Raw genomic sequence first — 20,141 nt, forward strand, 5'->3', positions numbered from 1 at the left:
AGTTAGATAGAGCTCTAGGGGCTAGTGGTATCAAGAGATATGGGGTGAAGACAGTCATGGGTTATTGATTGGGGACGATCAGCCATGATCACAATGAATGGCGGTGCCAGCTCGAAGGGCCAAATGGCCTCCTCCTGCACCTATTTTCTACGTTTCTAGAAACGTCACCCATTCCTTCTCTCCAGAGATGCTGCCTGTGCCACTGAGTTAATCCATCATTTTGTTCTGCACTGGAAATGGAAAAGACAAGAAAGAATGCAAAAAGTAGCAGGTGAAATTATGCAGAATTTTATACTGCATTCCTGCTTAATTGTTTCTGGCTGAACCTAGTTTTTTGGCAGATATAAGAAGCCCTTAGCTGAAGCAGAGCCTCATTGAAATATACATGTTTGTGATTTCTACATCATGTCACTTAAGACGAGTGTAAATCAAATACTTGCTAATTTCATGTAAAATAAAGAAATTAAGCAGATTCTTTAGAAAGAGCATTTTGATTTCACATTTCTTGTATTGAAATGCATATTAGGCAAAACAAAATTTGATTCAATAAGACACCAAATGGAATAGCCAACTAGATTTCTCATACTGGGGGTGTTCTCCTCTTGGTATAGTCACTCATCATGACTGATGGGAACCTTGAAATATTGAATGGCAGTTCCCATTCCAATTGCTAGATTACAGCCCAATATAAATGCAACATTCTCTAAACCTGCAACCTTTGAAAGTGTTATTTAGTGAATATCACCACTCTTTTCCCTTCAGTTTTTACCCAAGACTTTAGATTTGGATTTAAGGATATTATTGACCTTTCTTGCTCGTGTTTAGATTTTATCTTGATTATTCCCCATTTATAGAACTATAGTCAGAGACATCCATCAATGATTGAATGCCAGCTAAATAGGACAAATGACTTCATTAACAAAAGCAAAAAAATAATAATTACAAACCATAAGTGTCGGAAAACTGTTTTACTAAAGGAAGATTATATATATACAGATCAAAAGTCACATTTGTAAACGCACCTAAATTATTTCAGTTTAGCATTGCATTCTTGAACCACTCACTTCAGTCAAAATCAATTGTCCATTAAAACTAGACACACAAGCGTGAAAGCCAGTCTGCAAGATAGTGCAAAAGATTCCACTTGAGAACCACAAATGGTTTTGTTGAAAAGTGACCAGTCCATTTCAGCTCCTGTGTCTTTCTTTACCATACCCCCTCCCCCCCCCCCCCCCCCCCCCCCCCCCCCCCCCACCCCCCGTTCCCCAAATGGAAAAGGTTCTTCTTCCACCACAGTCCTACGGCTTCCTTCCTTTCTTGCGTAAAGACTGGCCTTCTCCAGAGAATGCGATAAACCTGCTGGCTCCCGAATCCTGCATCAACAGAAGTGATCATGAAGATTTAGAAAACTTTATCTATGATCTTGCTTTGTACAGCCACAGCTCAGCATTTTCCAAAGTGAAGCATTGCACAAGATCGCCAGGTTGACATGTGGGCGCCAATTGATTAAAGTAAACCGTAATTTCAGGCAAAGTAGACAATAGGTCAACTGCTGGAAAGGAGTGAAGATATTGTGCCATGTTTCCTGTTTAATAAACTCAATTAAACCGTACAAGTTCTTAACAAAATGAATCAATATGAAGCAGAGAACGTACACTGTATCAATTCTAATAAATCAATCTATATAATCCAGAATCAATGTTGAGATACTCATTTCCCAAAGGAAGTGGACAGAAAGGTCAGGTAAACCAGGAAAGAGTAACCTAATTTTGCACTTGACCCTGGAGTACTCAAGATGGACAATGACCATCTGAAATGGAACACGTTCCAATTTCTCAGCACCATTCCTCATCTTAACTGCAGATTGTAAAGGAGATACAAGGGAAGTTGATTGGTGATGGCGACCCATTGATTTCAGTCACATTATGACCACGCTATTCAGAAGAATTAATTGATTTATAATATTTGACTGATGTCCCTTTAAAACTCATATCAGATTTCCTGCATGAGTAACAAGGTCGACATCAACTTTATTTTATATTATCACTTGTTAAATTACTGAACCTTTTACCAAAATAAGAACATATTTCAAGCGAACACATTAATTTACTTCCGACATTCACTCACCTCTTCTATTTGTTTTGGGTGAGGCCGTGAATTCCTGATGAATGTAATTTTTCCTATTTTGAACTCATAGTTTGGAATTCCTCTGTTTGATGAATGGCAGAAAAAAGTTAGTTTGTAATCACCACCACTGAATTAGACACACGCTTCTTAAGCATTTCTGTATATTTGGTTATATTTGGACTGTTCGTTCATTACTGACACTCGTTTCATATAAAAAGCTTAAGACGTCAGACACTCAACTGATACGGTTCAATTCTCAGAAACCTGTGGAATAGAACAAACTACAGGGAATCGAGAACATAATCTTGACTGAAGACTCAGTGCTGTATTGAGGAAACACTGCACTTCTTGCATGAGATACTGAACAAATATCAACAGTGGGAAGCAGGAAAGTTCCATGGCATTCAAGTGTCAATAGTAAACATATTGTTGTAGACCATTAGCTTTAAAAAGTTGTGGATAGGACAGGGCTGGTACACAGGTTAAAGATTTAAATTTTAGGGCAAGGCCAACTTTAATGGTAATACACAGGAGCTTGGAAAAGTTGATTGGAGTAGGTTGTTTGCAGACAAAAAGATCGAAACAGTTAAAGGCTTTTAAAAATGAAAGGTATGCATGTTCCTGTTAGGGTGAAGGGCAAGGCAGACAAGAGTAAGGAACCCTGGATGACAAGAAAAATGGAGGCATAGGTCAGTTATAGGCAGCTGGGACCAAGTGTGTTCCTCAAGGAATATTGGAGATTGAGCAGCATACTCAAGGAAATAGGGGGGGGGGGGCATGAGATACCTCTGGCAGATAAGATAATGGCAGACCCATAACAGATTTTATAAGTATATTAAGATTAAAATTATAACTAGAGCAAATAGGGCCCCCAAAAATCAAAGTGGTCATCTATTTGTGGGCTCGCAGGAGATGGAGGTTCTCAATTAATATTTCTCCTCTTTCACTTCAAAGACACGAAGACTAGTGAACTTGAAAAAGTTAATATCGATGTCTTGAGGAGTCAAAAATATGCTGAATGTCTTAACATTCTCCAGAGCTTAATCAGGTATATCCTTAGCCAGAGAAGAAATTTCAGCAACGGTCCAAGAGGGTCTCGACCCAAAACGTCACCCATTCCTTCTCTCCAGAGATGCTACCTGTCCCGCCAAGTTACTCCAGCATTTTGTCTCTACCTTCGATTTAAACCAGCATCTGCAGTTCTTTCCTATACAAATCATCATTAGACATGTGTGAAGTGCCAGAAGATTGAAGGGCAACTGATGTTATGCCTCTATTTAAGAAAGGTTGTATTAAAAAACCTAAGAATCATAGACCAGTAAGCCATAATATCTGCGGTTACTAGAGAGGATTCTGAATAATATATAAGCATTTGGAAATATATAGGTTCATTCGGCATCATCGGTGTGACTCTGTGCATGAGAGATTGTCTCTGAAATGGAATCTTTTGAAGTAAACAAGATTGATGCAGAGGTGGAGTTGTTTTTCAGACTGGAGGTCTCTGATTAGTGGTGTGCCAGAGGGATAGGTGCTGGAGTCTTTGCTGTTTGACAACTATATCAATGATCTGGAAGAGAAAGTGCAGGCATTTTTGGAAAGCTTACGGATGAGACTAAAATAGTTGGTATCGTAAACAGCGATGATGGTTACCAAGTATTACAGCAGGGTCTTTGACAAACTGGTCCGCCTCAGGGAATTTAGTATAGAAGTTGGGATGTTAAGTTACAGTTGTTCAGGACATTGATGACACTACACTTGGAATACAGCGTTGTATTTTGATCAACATGCTATAGAAAAAATGTCATCAAGCTGGAAAGGGTGCCTTATATTTCCCAGGACTCAAGGGTCCGAGCTATATGGAGAGTTTGGGGAAGATAGGGCTTTGTTCGTTGAAGTGCAGGAGACCAAGGGGTGATCTTATAGATTTATAAGATCAAGAGGGACATAGATAAGGTGAATGCAGTCTTTCTCCCAGTTAAGAAATCAAGCATAAGAGGGCATAAGTCAAAGGTGAGAGAAAAAGATTGAATGAGAAATTGAGGATCAAATCTTTCACACAGAGGGTATATCAAATAGTTGAGGCAGGTACAACAACATTTGGACAAGTACATGGATAGGAACGGTTTAGAGGAATATGGGCCAAACTGGACAAGCTTAGATGAGGTATGGAAGAGTTGGGCTGAATGACCCACGTCCGTGCTGTATGACCATCACTCTTCAAGATCTCTTGAAGGTTAAGGCCTAAAAATTCTATATACAGTTTCAAACAAAGATTAAACAGATGAAGATAGCCTAGTTTAACAGCAGAATAAATCATGGATAAACATCTTAGTACTACTATCATCCGAACATCCTGAGTTTTTTTTCAACAATTCAGGTCAACGGGCAAAACCAAACTGGTTTCATTTTTAGACAAATCTCTGGCAAAGCCAATGTCTTGCACATTGAGCGGAACCACCTATGGGCCATCTTGCAGGATGCTTTCTCCCCTCTTTACCTCTTAATCCAGAAACGGCATCTCTAGTTAACAAACAATCATCAACAGCACTGACATCCAGTAGTTAGTTGATTAGTTAGCTAGTTGATTATGTACAACCCCAGTCAGTTTTAGACACCCACCTTTTAATATCTTCTGGGTTGATTAGTGCTGGATTGGGATCAACTCCTTTCTTTTTTCCATCTAGTCGGTTGCCAGCGCCAGTAAATGGCTGAGAACACAAATATCAAACCAAATGTGACTGTTTTAACCCCTATTAGGAATTCCCAGCAAATCTGTTGGAGTGGGATGGAAAAGACACCAGACAAGTGAGGTCAAGAGAAATAAGAGACAATTTAGTGGTTTAGAAAAAACAGAATGTTTGGTGTTTCATTTATCATTTGCAAGTGTAGGCATTCAGTAACTGTGTTTACCAGTCAGTTAAAGTTTATACAGATGTGATGTTGTAAGATTTATTAGCCGCCTTGCTTTCAAGTTTGGGTAGGGGTGTAAGAAATAATACTCCACTGTAATTAGTCAAATTTGCATTTTTGTCTCTATTTATTATACTTTTTGAAGAACTCAGCAAGTCAAGCAACCTCTGTGGAGACAAAAAGGATATGATGTGTTCACGTTTTGAATTGGGGCCCAGCATTGGGACTGGGGCAGGGAGAGGAAAAGGGAGACAAATAGTGGGGAGTGAAGGGAAAAGAAAACAGGAACTAATAGGCGAGAGGTGGAACCAGATTTGGCAGGGAAGCGGGTGGGGAAGACAGGCAACTGGAGCCAGGTGGGGAGGGATCAAAATCATCTTTAAAGGAGCGAACGATGACATGATGCTATGCGGTTGGTTTAAAGCTCCTGTAAGTCCCACTCCTCCATAGACCCACATCTGCATCAAAGCCAGAGGAGGCAAAGACTAGGGTTTGCTTGATAACATTTATGAGAAATCCCTCCTTCACTTTAATGGTAACTGGGAGAAGGCTGAAGCGCAAACAAAGTGGGCAGGTTAGATTCTGTCCAACATTCTTCTTGAAAATGGGTTTGAAAGATTTAGGTAGAGGAAATTGTTTGCTAACAATTCAGGATGGCAAAGTAACTTTACTTATTAATTTTGGAAAAATAATTTAAGTCAGGACATTTGTTTAAAAAAACCCCACAAGGCAACAGGCAAATTTTACATCAAGTAAAGAAGTATTTTAAAAGAAAGGTTGACTTTCCAATGGAGGAATCTGGTGCACTTGGAGGAAGCAAGGAAAATGTGCAGACTCTGCACAAATTAGCTTTTCCACTCTGCTGCCCAAAGTACAGCTCAAACCCACAACCCTAAGATTGAGAGTCCCATGCTCTACCGATTTCACTAGCCAGGCTATGTGGCAGTGCGCTCTACCCATGCACCACATTATATGCATCCCATAGCAAGGTCAAAATAAAATCTGCCTTTCGTGCTCAAAATATTCTGAATAAAGTTTAAAAATAGAAAGTCATCCAGTTTAGTAAATTGTTTTGCAACTAAAATTAAAAACCCAGTTATTTTTGGTACAGAACATAATATATGGCTTTCTGCTTACCCGGAATCCCAAATCAACTGGCACAAAGGTAGTGTGATCAGCTTCAAGATCCTAGAAATATGAAAAAGATAATCCATGGAATATCAAATAATGGGTTTAGAGACAAAAGTCAAAACATGCTTTAAAAAAAAAGTATTATTCTTTTGATGATCACTATAATATGGGTGATGATTCAAGAGTCAAGGTTATTTTAAATTACATTTCCGTTGCACTTAAGTGGTCAATAAAATGTTGCTTTTGTTTTAAATTTCAAATTTGTTGATTTTGAAACATCACTTACCAAATGAAAACTGTTGCAGAGTAATGGAATATGAAAAAAATATGGTGATAATTGTTAGCCTTGATAATTAGGAAAACTTCCCCATTCTTTTTTAAAATAGTCCCATCCTTTTTTTTTTGAACATCTCTGCTTGAGAAAGCAGGCGGTGATCTGGATTTAGACTATCCAAAAGTCTTCACTTCTAGTATTGTACTCAATACCATACTGGGATATTAGCCTCGATTTTTGTACTTGGGTTCATTTGCAAAATGTAGGAGTCAGCAAAAGATGAGTTTAGTTACTTAATACCCATTCCATGTTTGACAGAAACACCCTTCAATATTATTCAAAACTGACGAACTACTTGTTATAGTAAAATTCCATACCGAACTGTCTTCAGGCTGGTAATGTCTTTCAGGCTCTTTGTAACCCAATGGGGCATCAAAATCTACCTGCAGATTAAACAAAGAAAATACAAAACTTGAACTTGCACAAGCAGATCTAACAGATACAGGTGGTGCACATTTACACATTCTCCAGATTAACCAATTTTATTTTAGATAACTGATAAGGTACAACACTATCTGCTCATAACCTGTACATGGAAGAACGTACAAGCAATTTTTTATTTCCAGCCTAAAAGGGCACATCATGTGCAAGCATACAGCAGATGAATTATCAAAACCAGGAGACTCTATGTTACTTGTCAGTTGATACAGAGTTTGCTCACCTGATGGAGACACTGACATTGGATATCGGACAATTTACCCGTGACAATGGATTCTAAAGAGGCCAAGAGGAAAGAATAATCAAGTGCAACTCCCACTCCTTTCCAAAATGTTCCTGGATAATCGAAAGGTAAGGGCAGAGTTGGTCTTAGTTATACAGTTTGGTCAATTACCTCATGGATAAATCGCCAGATTCACACATCAATTATGGCGACGTGCACCAAGCATCAATGCTCTTCAGAAAATAGTGATAGAAAATGTAGAAAAAAAAAACTTATTCTTGGGGCTTCCAATTCCTAAATGGTTATAATTCCAAAAATCTCTCTTCAAGCCTCAGTCACGTTGGGACATTGGCTCTTGGTGCTTTAGATTTTGTTTCTCCTCTGCGCCCACTGCCCCCCTCCAAGCAAGTTAGAGATTGAAATACATGAGAGTTAAGACAATATATTTTGGTGGTGTCTATTATGACATCTCCAAACAAAAGTGATCTACTCAAAAGTGACACAAAAAAACCCAGTAACTAACTTGCACAACAAACAGGTGAGAAAAATGGTTGCAGGGTGGCTGTTGTTTAAGAAGCAAGAATTCCCTTTGTATTCTTCAAATGGTGCCATTTACATTACATCTACTTGAGAGTAAGCAGAAACTTAATTTATCATGCACACGAAAGATGGCATATCCAGTAACACAGTTGACAAGGTAAAATTGTATGTATATGGCTAAAGTGGAATTTTAACCCGCAATCATCCAGTACAGGTTGCACAAAATTACTGAATTATGATTGACACCTAGAGCAATTCTGCAAACCATCTAGTGATGTGACAGCACTATTAGAATATATTGATTATATATTAGAATATATTAACCAAATGAAACTGAATTAAACTTACATTCATATCACATTCAATGATGGAAACAGCTTTGTCCGGTTTAGTCTCCATAACCCGCAGTTCATAGATCTGAAACACAGATATCCTTCAAAATTCTCCCCTTTGTGTACAGGTCAAAGCACAATGTTAAATACATAAAGTATATTATTTTGAGTTTGTTGCTATAGATGCAACAGAAATAAGTTAATTAGTCTGTTAATTCAGCTTCATGTTTAGGACTGGCAGTGGAATTAAAAAAAAGAGAGATTTTGGCCCGAATCACCAAATTTTACACTGAAGCCAATTGGCTTCCTGTGGATGAATGGTGGTGATATTGCACACAAACACAATACTTAGATGCTATTGTTGCAGGGAAGGTGGCGGTGTTGAGAAGAAATGGGGGAGTAAAAGAAGGGGGGGGGGAAGATTAGTTGAGGGTGGAGATGGGAGGATGTGGTTAGTGGTGGGATTACCATGGAGGTGATGTGAAGGATGCAAAGGCTGGTGAAGTGAAACGGTGAGGATTAGGGGAACTATCCTGTTCTTTCTGGGGGAAGGAGGAGCAAGTGCAGAACGATGAGACACAGAGGAGATACTGGTGAAGGATCAATCTATGACAGAAGTGGGAGAAGAACGTTTCCTAAAGAAAGAGGACATCTCAGATATCCTAGAATGGAAAGTCTCATTTTGGAGCAGATATGGTGAAGACCAATGAATTCAGAATAGGGAATAATGAATAATGCAAAAGGCAGGTTGGGAGGGAGTGTAGTCCAGATAACTGTGGGAGTCAGTAGGTTTATAGTAGATGTCAGTGGACAGTCCATCCCCTGTGGTAGAGACGGAGAGATCATGAAAGAGGAGAGAATGTCAGAAATAGTCCAGGTGAATTTATGGGCAGGGTGGACGTTGTGGTGGTTAATGTAATCAGGTGTTCTGCACAGGTGCAAGTGGCATCGCTGATACCATCATCAATGTAACAGAGAAAGAGTTGAGGGATAAGGCCAGTGTACACCTGAAATAAAGACTGTTCGGCAAAACCGACAAAGGCCCATGCGAGTGCCCATGGCTAGCTACGATTCCTTTCTTTACATTTTCCATTAATTGTGCAACTTGAAGCTGTACATTTATCAGAAATTAGAAATGCCAGATTTACAAAATTCCCTATCCATAGAAGACCACTCACCTTCTCATTGTAGTTAATGGCAATGACATCACCAGTGGTCAAACAAGCAAAGTTCCTCAAGGCATTTTCTAATCTGCAAGTCAAACGCTAAGAGAAAATGCCAAATGCAGGAACAGATTCTGAATGTTTAATATCAGCAAAATTACCAGTAAATATTTTCAGTGTTAAACTCAATAGCATTGAGACTTATTTACCATCACCCGGTGGGGGTCGCTACATCAGAGGCCTGGATCGCCTCAGCGTAGAGGAAGAACAAGGAGGGAAAAGACAAAGACTTAAATTTTTGCCTTCCATCCCAGTGAGGAGGTGTCAGGTGAACTCACTGTAGTGGATGTTAAATTTGTGTTTATTGTGTGTTTTGTTATTTTATTATATGTATGACTGCAAGGCAACAAAATTTCAGACCGAAAGTACTGAATGACAATAAAGTTTCCAAGATTCCAACAGATTCAATGCGAAAGAAATAATCTCTGAGCTAGTTCTCAAGTGCAAATTAACAGGCAACCACACATGGGGTCACGTGGAAACACTTGACACCAAGTGAACTGAAGATCTCAATGTTGCCATCTGGCAAGACAACTACACCTTTGGGTGCTTGGAACGAGTTGTTATAAAATTGTGTGCATAAGAAAATAAAACTGCAATTAAAAACACCAGATCAGAATATTACCTACACCGGGAATGAATTGGAGGCAAAAACTATTTACTAATACCAGGATTTAAAATGCAAATTATGCCGATAGCTAATTAGCAGGGTTGGAGACTAACCTGTTGTTTCACAGTTGCTCACTACTTTTTACAGACATTGCTGTTCAGAATGACAAGTACACTTGACAGACTTTTGTTTCAAAACCTGCTTTAAAGCAAGTCAATGAAATTAATTCAGCTCTTGGATCAGTGCAGTCATTTACAGCAATTGCTGGTCAACAATTGGCTGTTTATGGATTGAAAGGATTCTTCTATTACATATTGATAATTTGCTGCTACATGCGACTAGAAATTAAATATTTACACACCAATGTCTTGAAATACACCACAGAGCAGTCCAGATTACCATTATATGAAAATAATTATCTTAAAATATGAAAAAGACTCGCTTGTGGTGTAAACAGAAACTCAATGACACAAAGTTTTATACTCCTTTCTTGGAGGTCACCCAATCACAATGAAGAAAATTTAATCTAGTTTTTAAAAAGTCAGCGTCAAATATAACTCTGGAAGATTCTTCTCAATGCTCCTTGGTAACTCCAACCACTCAGCAGAAGCAGCTCTAGAATGATACAAGGATACACAGCTTTGGGATTGGTGATATCCAGGAAGTCTGGAGCCTGTGGCTGAAATTTGGAATAAGTAGCAACCATCAGGTTCACACTCTCCACCTGGACAAGCCCCCCTTCCTCTAGTAGCAGGTTCTGCATCATCTAGAAACAGAGCGGAACATGGATTAAATCAACTGCAAAGATAACAAAAAAATGGATTATTGTTCAGATGCATGCACTTTTGGCATGACATCTACTGGGGTCCAATCAACCATAACCCATTCAAGTTAACAAAATATTGGCATACAAAGGGTATTGGGACAGATTTGGTGCCCTGGTTTGGTTAATTTAGGACACTACTAAATATACATATGGATACATAACAGCCAGATGAATTAGCTCTTTATCTGCTTGAGTTACATCGTAACTTAATACGTATTTCAGTTCTATTTCTTACCTTCATTCATGTTCCGACCCATTTATTAAACCTGTTGATCTCAGTTATGAAAGTTTCATTTGCCTTGGCATCCATCTTCTTTTGAGTACCGGCTTGCACATCAGTGCAAACCCGTGTACAAAACATTGCATCAAACTAAATTCCCAAATGATTTTGCTCTATTTTTAAAGTTTCCGTCTTTACTTTTATTTCTCGAGAAGTTCCCAAATCTAAACTCTGTCATCCAGAAAGACTAAATCTACAGGCACACGATGACACCACTATTTGCTCGGTTCCCACCAAATCACTCACTATCTCAACTTGGAAATCCTTCCTTCTTTACTCAGAATTTTCCCCAGACAGCAGAGGGAGCACCTTCACTCCCTCAGGACAGCAATTCTTCATGAATGTAGCTCACTTGAGGGTGTTTACAGATACAGGTACTTAATGCTGGTTTCACCAGTAGGGTTCACTGAATGAGTAGGGCTCAATTAATTAAATTAAAAAAATATCTTTCAAATGAATGAACTTCTCAGTATCTTGCAAATGAAGTTGTTTTAAATTATATAAAGACCACTCAAACGCTAAGTGAATTCTAACAAACCTGTGACACTTTAAAAGTAGCTATAACACCATTTTCTCCATGCTTAGATGATAATCACATATAATGATTAAACTAAATAGCACAAAGTTTTCACTAAATCTCAGTAGAAGGGACAATAATAAACCAATATCACCAGGTGTGGTCTACTCAGTGGGCAGAAGTGGCGCAGAGCATATAAATTCTTAGTATTTCTAACCCTTCTTAAGGAGATAAACAAGTTGCACGCACACAGTTGAATAAAACGTTTTACATACAATGAGTGCATTGAGTACTGCTGCAGTGCAAATGTTTTAAGCATTTCTTAATAAGAATCACGATCAAGACAACTGAGTGGATTATCCGTTTTGGTTGAGGAAGTATAATGGATTTATTACCAAAAGCAACTGTCTCTCACGAGCACCAGAAGATTTAATATTCAATACATCTTTTATCCAAATGGCAATGTGGGCAGGCATGATAAATTTCATAGTTAAACTCTTAGAAATGTAGAATTTGCAGAAAGTTTTTTTAAATTAATATTTTTAAAATATTATCACCTTTGAGTAATGTACAATTGCTTAATTCAAATGATTTAATAATTCAATATACTACTTGCTGATCTATGCGGCAAAGGAATGGCATCCCTACGAACATAAACCAAGTTGGCTGGCCGTCTGGTTAGAACAGTTATATTCCAAGCAACAAGTGTTCCAAACACCAGTCCACTTCCCAGCTCCAACCTCTAGGGTCTCCTTTGGAGATGTGTACAATGCCTTCGTGGATAGACAAAAATGCTGGAGAAACTCAGCGGGTGAGGCAGCATCTATGGAGCGAAGGAAAAAGGCAACGTTTCGGGTCGAGACCCGTGGATGCTCATTTACAAGCTGTGGTGATACCGGTGATGTGTCCCGCTAGTCAAATTCTACAACAACCCTCACTCACCCAGTGAGGCAGATAACAGATTCCTTCCTCGGCCACAAACTCCAAAACACCGCAATGTGTCATTCGGTCAGTTTTTCGGTTGATCAGTTTAAAGAGCATTGGATAGGTGATGTTCAGACGACCTGAAAAATAAATCAAATGGTTTCAGTCCAGCCACTAAAGGCAGAACAAGGGCACAATGGATTTCAGCAATAGGGAAATTACAATAAACCGAGGGAATAGAGCAATGGGAATAAATAATGTGAACGGTTTCAAAAATCAGAAAAATTATAACACCACCTTATATTCTAATTGGGTAGCATGCAACTGAATGGTATGAACTCCGTCCTCTCCTCTCAGGTTTTCTTCCCTTTTGTTTACCTATTTCACTCCTTTTCTCCTTCCCCCCCCTACTTAAATTCATCCCTAACTGCCCACATACCAATATTCCTCTTCCTTTGTTCATCTTTCATAACCCCACCCAAACTGGGTTCCATCTATCCACCACCCCTTCTTTCTATGATTCCACCCACCAGCCTGTCTCACCCCTCCCTTTCACTTCTATATACAAGGTACCTATCATCTACACTATTGGTCCTGATGAGAGGTCTCGACCTGAAACGATGACCACCCCTTTGCGTCAAAAGAAGCTACTTTACCTAGGTATGTTACAAAACCTACCTGAATCGTGGCTGAGCATCTGCCCCACCCCTTGTGTGCGATTTTGGCGCTGTTTAGAGGGGGCGGGTTTAAAACGCGATTTTTACTAGGCTGTTCCAATCGAAAATGTTCAGCCTAGTAAATCATTAATGGAAAATCGCTGAAAGACCCCGTCGCAAAAGGTATTATTAGTTTTTATGGCCTTGTATAATATTTATAGTAGTTTAAAAATCACTCTCTCACTCCGCAACCTCTCGCAGCCCCAGGGTTTTATAAAGCAAACAATTAAAAGTATGTACCTTATTTTTACATTAAATGGGGCATGTATATAACCCTGTATATAAAGTTTTCTATAGCGAGTAGTTCATTTTGGGCTTTTTATATCCCGCAGTATTTTTCTGGGCATTTGAGGGCACAAATCCAGCGCAATGTGAACGTTCTAAACCAGCGCGTTCACAGGAACCCACTAGAAAGCCGATTTAAATTGACTTTAATTTACAGCAATTGAACACTAAATTCCTTCCATTTGGCCTATAAATTGATGTAAATGAGATTTAAAAATCATGTTTTATTGTGAATTATTTGTGAATATTATTTGGACACTTGGGCTATTTAAAAATGTTAATCATTTATTAAGAAATGGATAGATGTTTAGATCTAGTAAGTGAAGTTTGAAATTAGCTACAAATGGGTAACTAACTAATTATATGCTTTAATTTCAGGTCATCCAAGTAAGATTATTTTATATTTGTTTCAGAATGCTTCAATCTATGATAACTGAAAATTTCATTCAGTTCTCTTAATTTTTAAGAAGGTTATGGGCTTTTGACTGTCCACGATCACAGCTTTTTTGATATGTCCATAGAAAATCAATAGGGAACAAGATGCTAATTTCCGAGTATGAAAATGGCCATAACTTTTTTATTACTTGAGATATGAAAGTGAATTAGGTGTCAAATTAAACTTATTGTTATGCTTTATCTGATCGGATAAATTGCAGACTTGATTTTTTAAATCTCAAAATTTTGTAACATTGCTACTTTACCTGCTGAGTTTTTCCAACAGTTTCTTTCAAAAATAACTCCCGATACCTTTAATGGTGCATATACTTTTAAAGGATGAAACGTCACTAGCACTTCATAACTTCTTGACAGAAAACATCATATTACATGAATTATTAATGGTAGAAAGTTGCACATGGGATTCAGGTACTTACTCAGTTGATCCAGAGCAGATGGTGGCATTATTACTGTGCAAGAAGAAACACAAACACTATGTAAAATAACACAATGGAAAACATACTGCAGTATCATTGTTCCTTAAGTAAGAGTCAAGAAAGAGCCAAGAATATTTTATTCTCACATGTTCCGAAACAGAACAATGAAACTCCTTCTTGCAATCAAAGCCATCAGCATTTTGGGTCACATAAACTGCTCAACCATTAAATTAACTGTGCCAAGGTGCTGGCAACTTCACTCTCTATTAAATGATCAACGCTGTGATTGGTCTGCTGAAAAGACAGTAGGAATGGAATTTACCAAATGCAAAGTAAAAATTATTGTTTTTAGCAAATGACAACAGTTTATTCACCTTTCAATGCAGATTATAATTCAGTGACGAGGAGAGTATTAAAATAATACGATTCAGAAACTTCACATTCCCAATATAAATTTTCTTTCACAAGAACATTGTCAGCACAAGAGATATCAAGTATCTCTTCGGGTATGGAACATCCGCCATTGGAACTCAAAATGTGGAGATAGATGCAAGAACTAAAACTGAAATGAGTATTGGCACACTTCACTTTCTTCTTCGCGAGAAAGAACAGAACCCAAACAACCCAATGATTAGCACAAACGTGCCATAAATCACTTGGACAGTAACACAGAGAGATTTCCATGTGACAGACGTGGCAGTCATTCTGTCCACCTTGAAGAGCAATCTCATTCTTCCATTATTTTGTTCCTGTAACTATTCTAATTAATTCCACTCCCCAAAATTCCCTCACACACCTAAAGACCGGGGAAATTTATAGTAACCAATTAGCCTACCAACTCATATCTTGAGGAGGGACCTCAAGTTGTCACAGGGGATTGTACAAATCCAAGTTCACAGCACAGAGGTTAGGATTGAACCGGAGTGCGTTTTTTTACTGGATTTAATTCAATTTGCCACAGCACTGTGCTATCCTGATATGGATGGTAAATGATGACCTTGATGGTGAAATTAACATAGATGCAGCAGAACAACTGACTAACAATCCATGCAGAGGGATCTTTCCAATACAGGTGCACAACCTTTTATCCGGAGTTCCGGAAACCGAAAAACTCCGAAAACCGGCCATTTTTTCCAGGATGTCGTCTGCACACCAAAGCTCGCGTTTTGCGCCAAACTTGACCCCAAACGACCCACGGTCAACCCAGGTCTGTACTACTGTAGCGGCTGCCTCCGCCCCGGAGACCGGGGAGACACTTAAACATCTGTAAAACATTGCTTAAATGTTAGTCAGTTAGTTTGGAGGGCTTTTATGTGAAGGGGGGGTTGAAGGGGTAAACTTTAATTCTTAGTCCCCTACCTGGTCGGAGAGACGGGGAGCGGTCAATGCCTTACCGGGTCGCCGTGCAGTAAGCTCCGCAGCGCTGTGTGGCCGGTGGGGCTGCGGGCGGCGCCGGTTGTAGCTCCGACCCCGGCAACTCTACCCCTGGCTGCGAGGCGCTCCAAATCCAGCACCGCTCGCGGCCGGACGCCCCCCCACCCCCGCAAATGTTGGGAGGCGGCGGCGTCGCAGCGCTGGGATACCAGCGGGAAGCTGGTCGCTGTGCGGTAAGCTCCAGGCCGCGGAGGCCGCCTTCTCCCAACATTCGCGGAGCTGGGGTGGGGGGCGTCCGACCGCGGGCGGCGCTGGATTTGGAGCGCCTCGCAGCCAGGGGTAGAGTTGCCAGGGTCGGAGCTCCAACCGGCGCCGCCCGCAGCCGGACGGAGCCCCCAGCTCCGCGATGTTGGGAGTCGCCGACCAGGTAGGGAACTAAGAATTAAAGTTTCCCCCTTCACCCCCACCCCACCACCACCACATAAAATCCCTCCAAACTAACTGACTAACATTTATGCAATGATTCCCCGGTCTCCGGGGAGGAGGCAGTCGCTCCAGACTTTTCAAGCCGCCCGCGCTACCTACCTAATCTACGCTAAAAATCTTCCATTCGGAAATACGGAAATGTCCGAAATCTGACAAGTGTCTGGTCCCAAGGCTTTCGGATAAAAGGTTGTGCACCTGTATATCCATCAAACAAAGTTTCAGAATGCTCAACATTAAAACTTGCTCAAAAATGGAATTTGCTGAGAATCACCAATATAATGATAGAATGAGGATGTGGATAAACTACAACCACTTACTTTTCCCTCCCTTCTCTACATCCGATCGATCACTGCCTGCAAACATTGAGACAGAATAGCAGCGGTACTGTGTGGAGAACCGGTTCCGAAATGCTTGCGGAATTGCCTGGTCAAACATATTGAAGGCGAACTGTATTAAAAAAAGAGAACAAGGAAAAGAATGTCTCAGAGGGTGTCTGTTAAACAAGGTGTCATACTGAGGAAATACAAGTTTAGTTTAGAGATATACAGCGCAGAAATAAGTTTAATCTTCTGTGGGTTTGCTAAAGAGACTTTGAATAAGACTGCATTATTTTAAACTGTACGCTGTCAGGAGACTGCCTTGGTATTTTTACCAGTTTTCTTTTCTTGTAATATTGAATAAGCTCCAATAATGGAGTAATAGCCTTCACATCTTATTTCACTTCCTCCCTCAGCAAATTCTGAGCTACCTCAGGATGAGCAGGTGGTCCCACAATGACAGTAGCTCGCATATTATCACATATCAGGATGTCACATTCCTTTGGAATTAAAGATTAAAAAAGGTGAAAATAGAGTCATTCAAATATTTCCTTTGCCAACAGAAATGCAGGCCAAGCGAGTACAATTTAATCACTAAACAATTTACAACACAAAATAGAGGATTATTTATCTGCAGACAAGGTGGAAGAAATGCCAAATTCTCATCCCCAAAGAACTATGGATGTTATGTCACCATAAAAGTTTAAAATGGGAGAATGACATATTAAATAATTTCTAACGTTATGTAAACTTATGTCCTTTTCAAGAAGATATCCGTCAGTGGCAAGACACCACTGCCCAAAGCAACAATTTAGGGAGGTGCAATTTCAATTTAAAAAGGACTCCAAATACTATCGAAGATAGACACAAAAAGCTGGAGTAACTCAGAGGGACAGGCAGCGTCTCTGGAGAGAAGGAATGGGTGACGTTTCGACTCGAGACTCTTCTTCAGACCTATCAAGATGTTACCAAATACTATCAGCAGAGAGACAGATGTAATACTTCTGCTTGTTATTATATAAAGTAAATGATGAAAACACATAGTACATTAATTTTCAAATAAACTAACAGTGAAATTTCAGGGAATAATTCAAGCATGCACCATAATAAGCAAAAGCAAATAAAACATCCATGCAATGAAAATTCTCCTACACGACACTTAACTCATATTTCTTACACTAATGAGCAACTTTAGAGTGAAAGCAGGCAAGTGGAACCAGTATAGATGGTGCATCTTGGTCGGCATGGACAAGTTGGGCCAAAGAACCTGTCTTTGTGCTATATAGCTCTGTGACTGTCTCACCTGGAGGGACTGTTGGGATCCCTGGATGGATGTGAGGGAGCTGGTCTAGCAACAATTAGGAAAATGTCCCCATGCCACTTCGCAACAAACAGGTGACACAATTTACAGGAACATTTACAGTGGGTTTTCAGTAACTGGTGAGTTTAGAATAAGGGACGGCAGACAAGAACAAAATGGGTCAAATATTCTTCCCAATGCCTTTGTGACAACTATATTGAGTATCTCACTTGGTACACTGTTCAGTGAATGGATTTGTCCTGTATAACCCAGCTCACCGAGTCCATTTCCCAACCTCCACCATCCTACCTGTTGGCTGGTGAACAGAGGCTTGTTAATTTATCCAAAGCTGGTGTTTATATTTGCCAAGATTAAAAATGGCGGACAACGCACAAAACAAAACCTAGAAGAATTTTTAACTCGCATTATACGAGATGGCAACAATAGTATTTTTTTTTTTAATCAGGCTATCGCCTGCTCGTTTGACACCACAGACTATTGCCTCAATTGTCAATAAAGATGACTTGTAATACTTTAATACGCCGTTTTTATCTGTTCACCGAGGAATGACTCGGATGCCGGTTCGGGATCTCTAACGTCCCACAGTGACTGTGCAGTCTCTTCACATAACAACTCATCCCATCCCATTCTTCCCTTTCCCCACACGATACCAAGTCCCACCTTGATCACCCCGGCCACCTTACCATGTTTCCTCAGCCCAGGCTCCGATGAGACGGTAGACGGGTCGCTGCTCGGTTTCCCTAACGGTGAATCCACAGATCTCCCGGACAGACGATGACCAGCTCTGCCCCGGAAGCACTACACGGCGGAGAGTGACCCCCATTGGCCAGCACCTACACCGCACGCCTATCATTGGCTGCTTCCAACCGACCAATCACATGGCGGAATCGGATAACATCTCGGTTTCCATTGGTCTGTTGAAAGCGCCATTGACCAATCAGGGGGTGCTAGCATCCATGAATAATTGACTAAACATTCATTTCTAATTATGTACAAATATGTTATAGGATCTTTGATTATGTATAAGTCCTCTCTGACATCAGGGCATGGAGGAATTATGGAGATATTGTAGAAGTACTCAGAGTTGGGAACTCTTTGGTGCACTTGGGTGGTAAATGCAGCAGAGTGCATGTACATTATCAGTTAGTGCATCTATATGATGCTTGGGTTAAATGGTTGCAATTGGTTAATGGACACAATATCAGCAAATATGTAGTATTTATTAAAAGTATGCAATTACTATTTTTACTGGAAATAGTCTATTGAATGTTTATATGCCTTTAAGAACCAATGTGTTGTGGATACTTGGTATCCATGTTTCTTGTCCTACTGTTTACTAAGTAAGTAAATAGTAAGGCAACAATAGGCCATCAAATAAAATGCTACCCACCTGTCCTCTGTACATCTTATCCAGAGATACAATAAATTTATCAGCCTCATAAGCAGTACACCCATATTCTGTTTAAAAAAAATCTAATTATATATTTTAAATGAATTTGCCTCAATAATGCCTCAATTTAACATAGATCTGTTACAAAATATACCATATTATATAGTCAGTCATTGTGAAGAGTTATCTAATCATTCATCGCCCCTTTAATTCTTCATGCGCTCCTTTGTTACCATCTCTCAAAGCAATACAAACACTTTAGGAATATTTACCTCATCATAAATCTTCACAATCATGAAAAACCTTTAAATTAGGTCATCACTGAGGTTTGAGTCATCTGGGAAATATAGTGAATTCCTTTGTGATCTCATCATGCTGAGTGCTGCAGCTATATACATTGACAGTATGTAGTCAACAAAAACAAAAGTGAAAATCAATGTGCCAATTAAAAGCAAACTTAAATTATCAAATTGTTTTTGAGCAGGGTCACTAACTTGGGATATGTGTAGGTGCCTCCTTTCACAGGGATGATGTTATAAAAATTTACAAATTTTAAGGTTTTTCATTACGGATCTTTGTTCAATTGAGGCATTAATGAGGGTTAGCCCAAATTAGATTATGAATTGTTCCTTAAACATTGGCGTTGTCCGTCATTATACAAAATGCTTGCATTATTTAAAAATATATATTGCATGCAAGGAAAGCAGGATCTAATTATGCCGTCAGACCAGGAAAACGCTCAAACGTCCCCCCTCCCCTCAAAAACAAAACAGTATTCAGAATAAAAATATATACCATCTTCCTCATCCAGCTTTCTTCTCACCCCCTCCCTCCCCTCATCAGTCTGAAGAAAGGTATTGGCTCGAAATGTCACCTATCAACGTACCCCAGAGAAGCTGCCTAACCTGGTGACTCCAACGGGATCCCACTACTGGCCATATCTTTCCATCCCCACCCCTTTCTGC

The 20,141-nt window shown here is 39.6% G+C and overlaps 1 protein-coding gene across 1 annotated transcript; it reads right to left on the bottom strand.

Annotated features, from left to right (window-relative positions):
- Positions 1-949: 949 nt before the first annotated feature.
- On the bottom strand, positions 950-18,619 carry ufd1l (ubiquitin recognition factor in ER associated degradation 1). Its single transcript, XM_055655183.1, has 12 exons — positions 18,470-18,619; positions 16,466-16,595; positions 14,289-14,321; positions 12,434-12,555; positions 10,504-10,634; positions 9,214-9,286; positions 8,052-8,120; positions 6,820-6,885; positions 6,175-6,225; positions 4,747-4,835; positions 2,128-2,209; positions 950-1,373 (listed from the first exon to the last, which is right to left on the bottom strand). Exons 1-12 carry the CDS (start codon positions 18,470-18,472, stop codon positions 1,299-1,301), a joined length of 924 nt encoding a protein of 307 aa, XP_055511158.1. The 5' UTR covers positions 18,473-18,619; the 3' UTR covers positions 950-1,298.
- Between the last annotated feature and the right edge of the window lie 1,522 nt (positions 18,620-20,141).

Source organism: Leucoraja erinacea, chromosome 25 (genome assembly GCF_028641065.1).
Source record: "Leucoraja erinacea ecotype New England chromosome 25, Leri_hhj_1, whole genome shotgun sequence".
Classification (NCBI taxonomy): Eukaryota; Metazoa; Chordata; class Chondrichthyes; order Rajiformes; family Rajidae; genus Leucoraja; species Leucoraja erinaceus.

Excerpts from the sequence above, each read along its gene's own strand:
- ufd1l (XM_055655183.1), bottom strand. Across the intron at positions 10,635-12,433 it reads TCTGTTATCTGCCTCACTGG|ATGATGCAGAACCTGCTACT; the intron begins GTGAGTGAGGGT and ends CTCTGTTTCTAG. Across the intron at positions 8,121-9,213 it reads CCATTAACTACAATGAGAAG|ATCTATGAACTGCGGGTTAT; the intron begins GTGAGTGGTCTT and ends TCTGTGTTTCAG.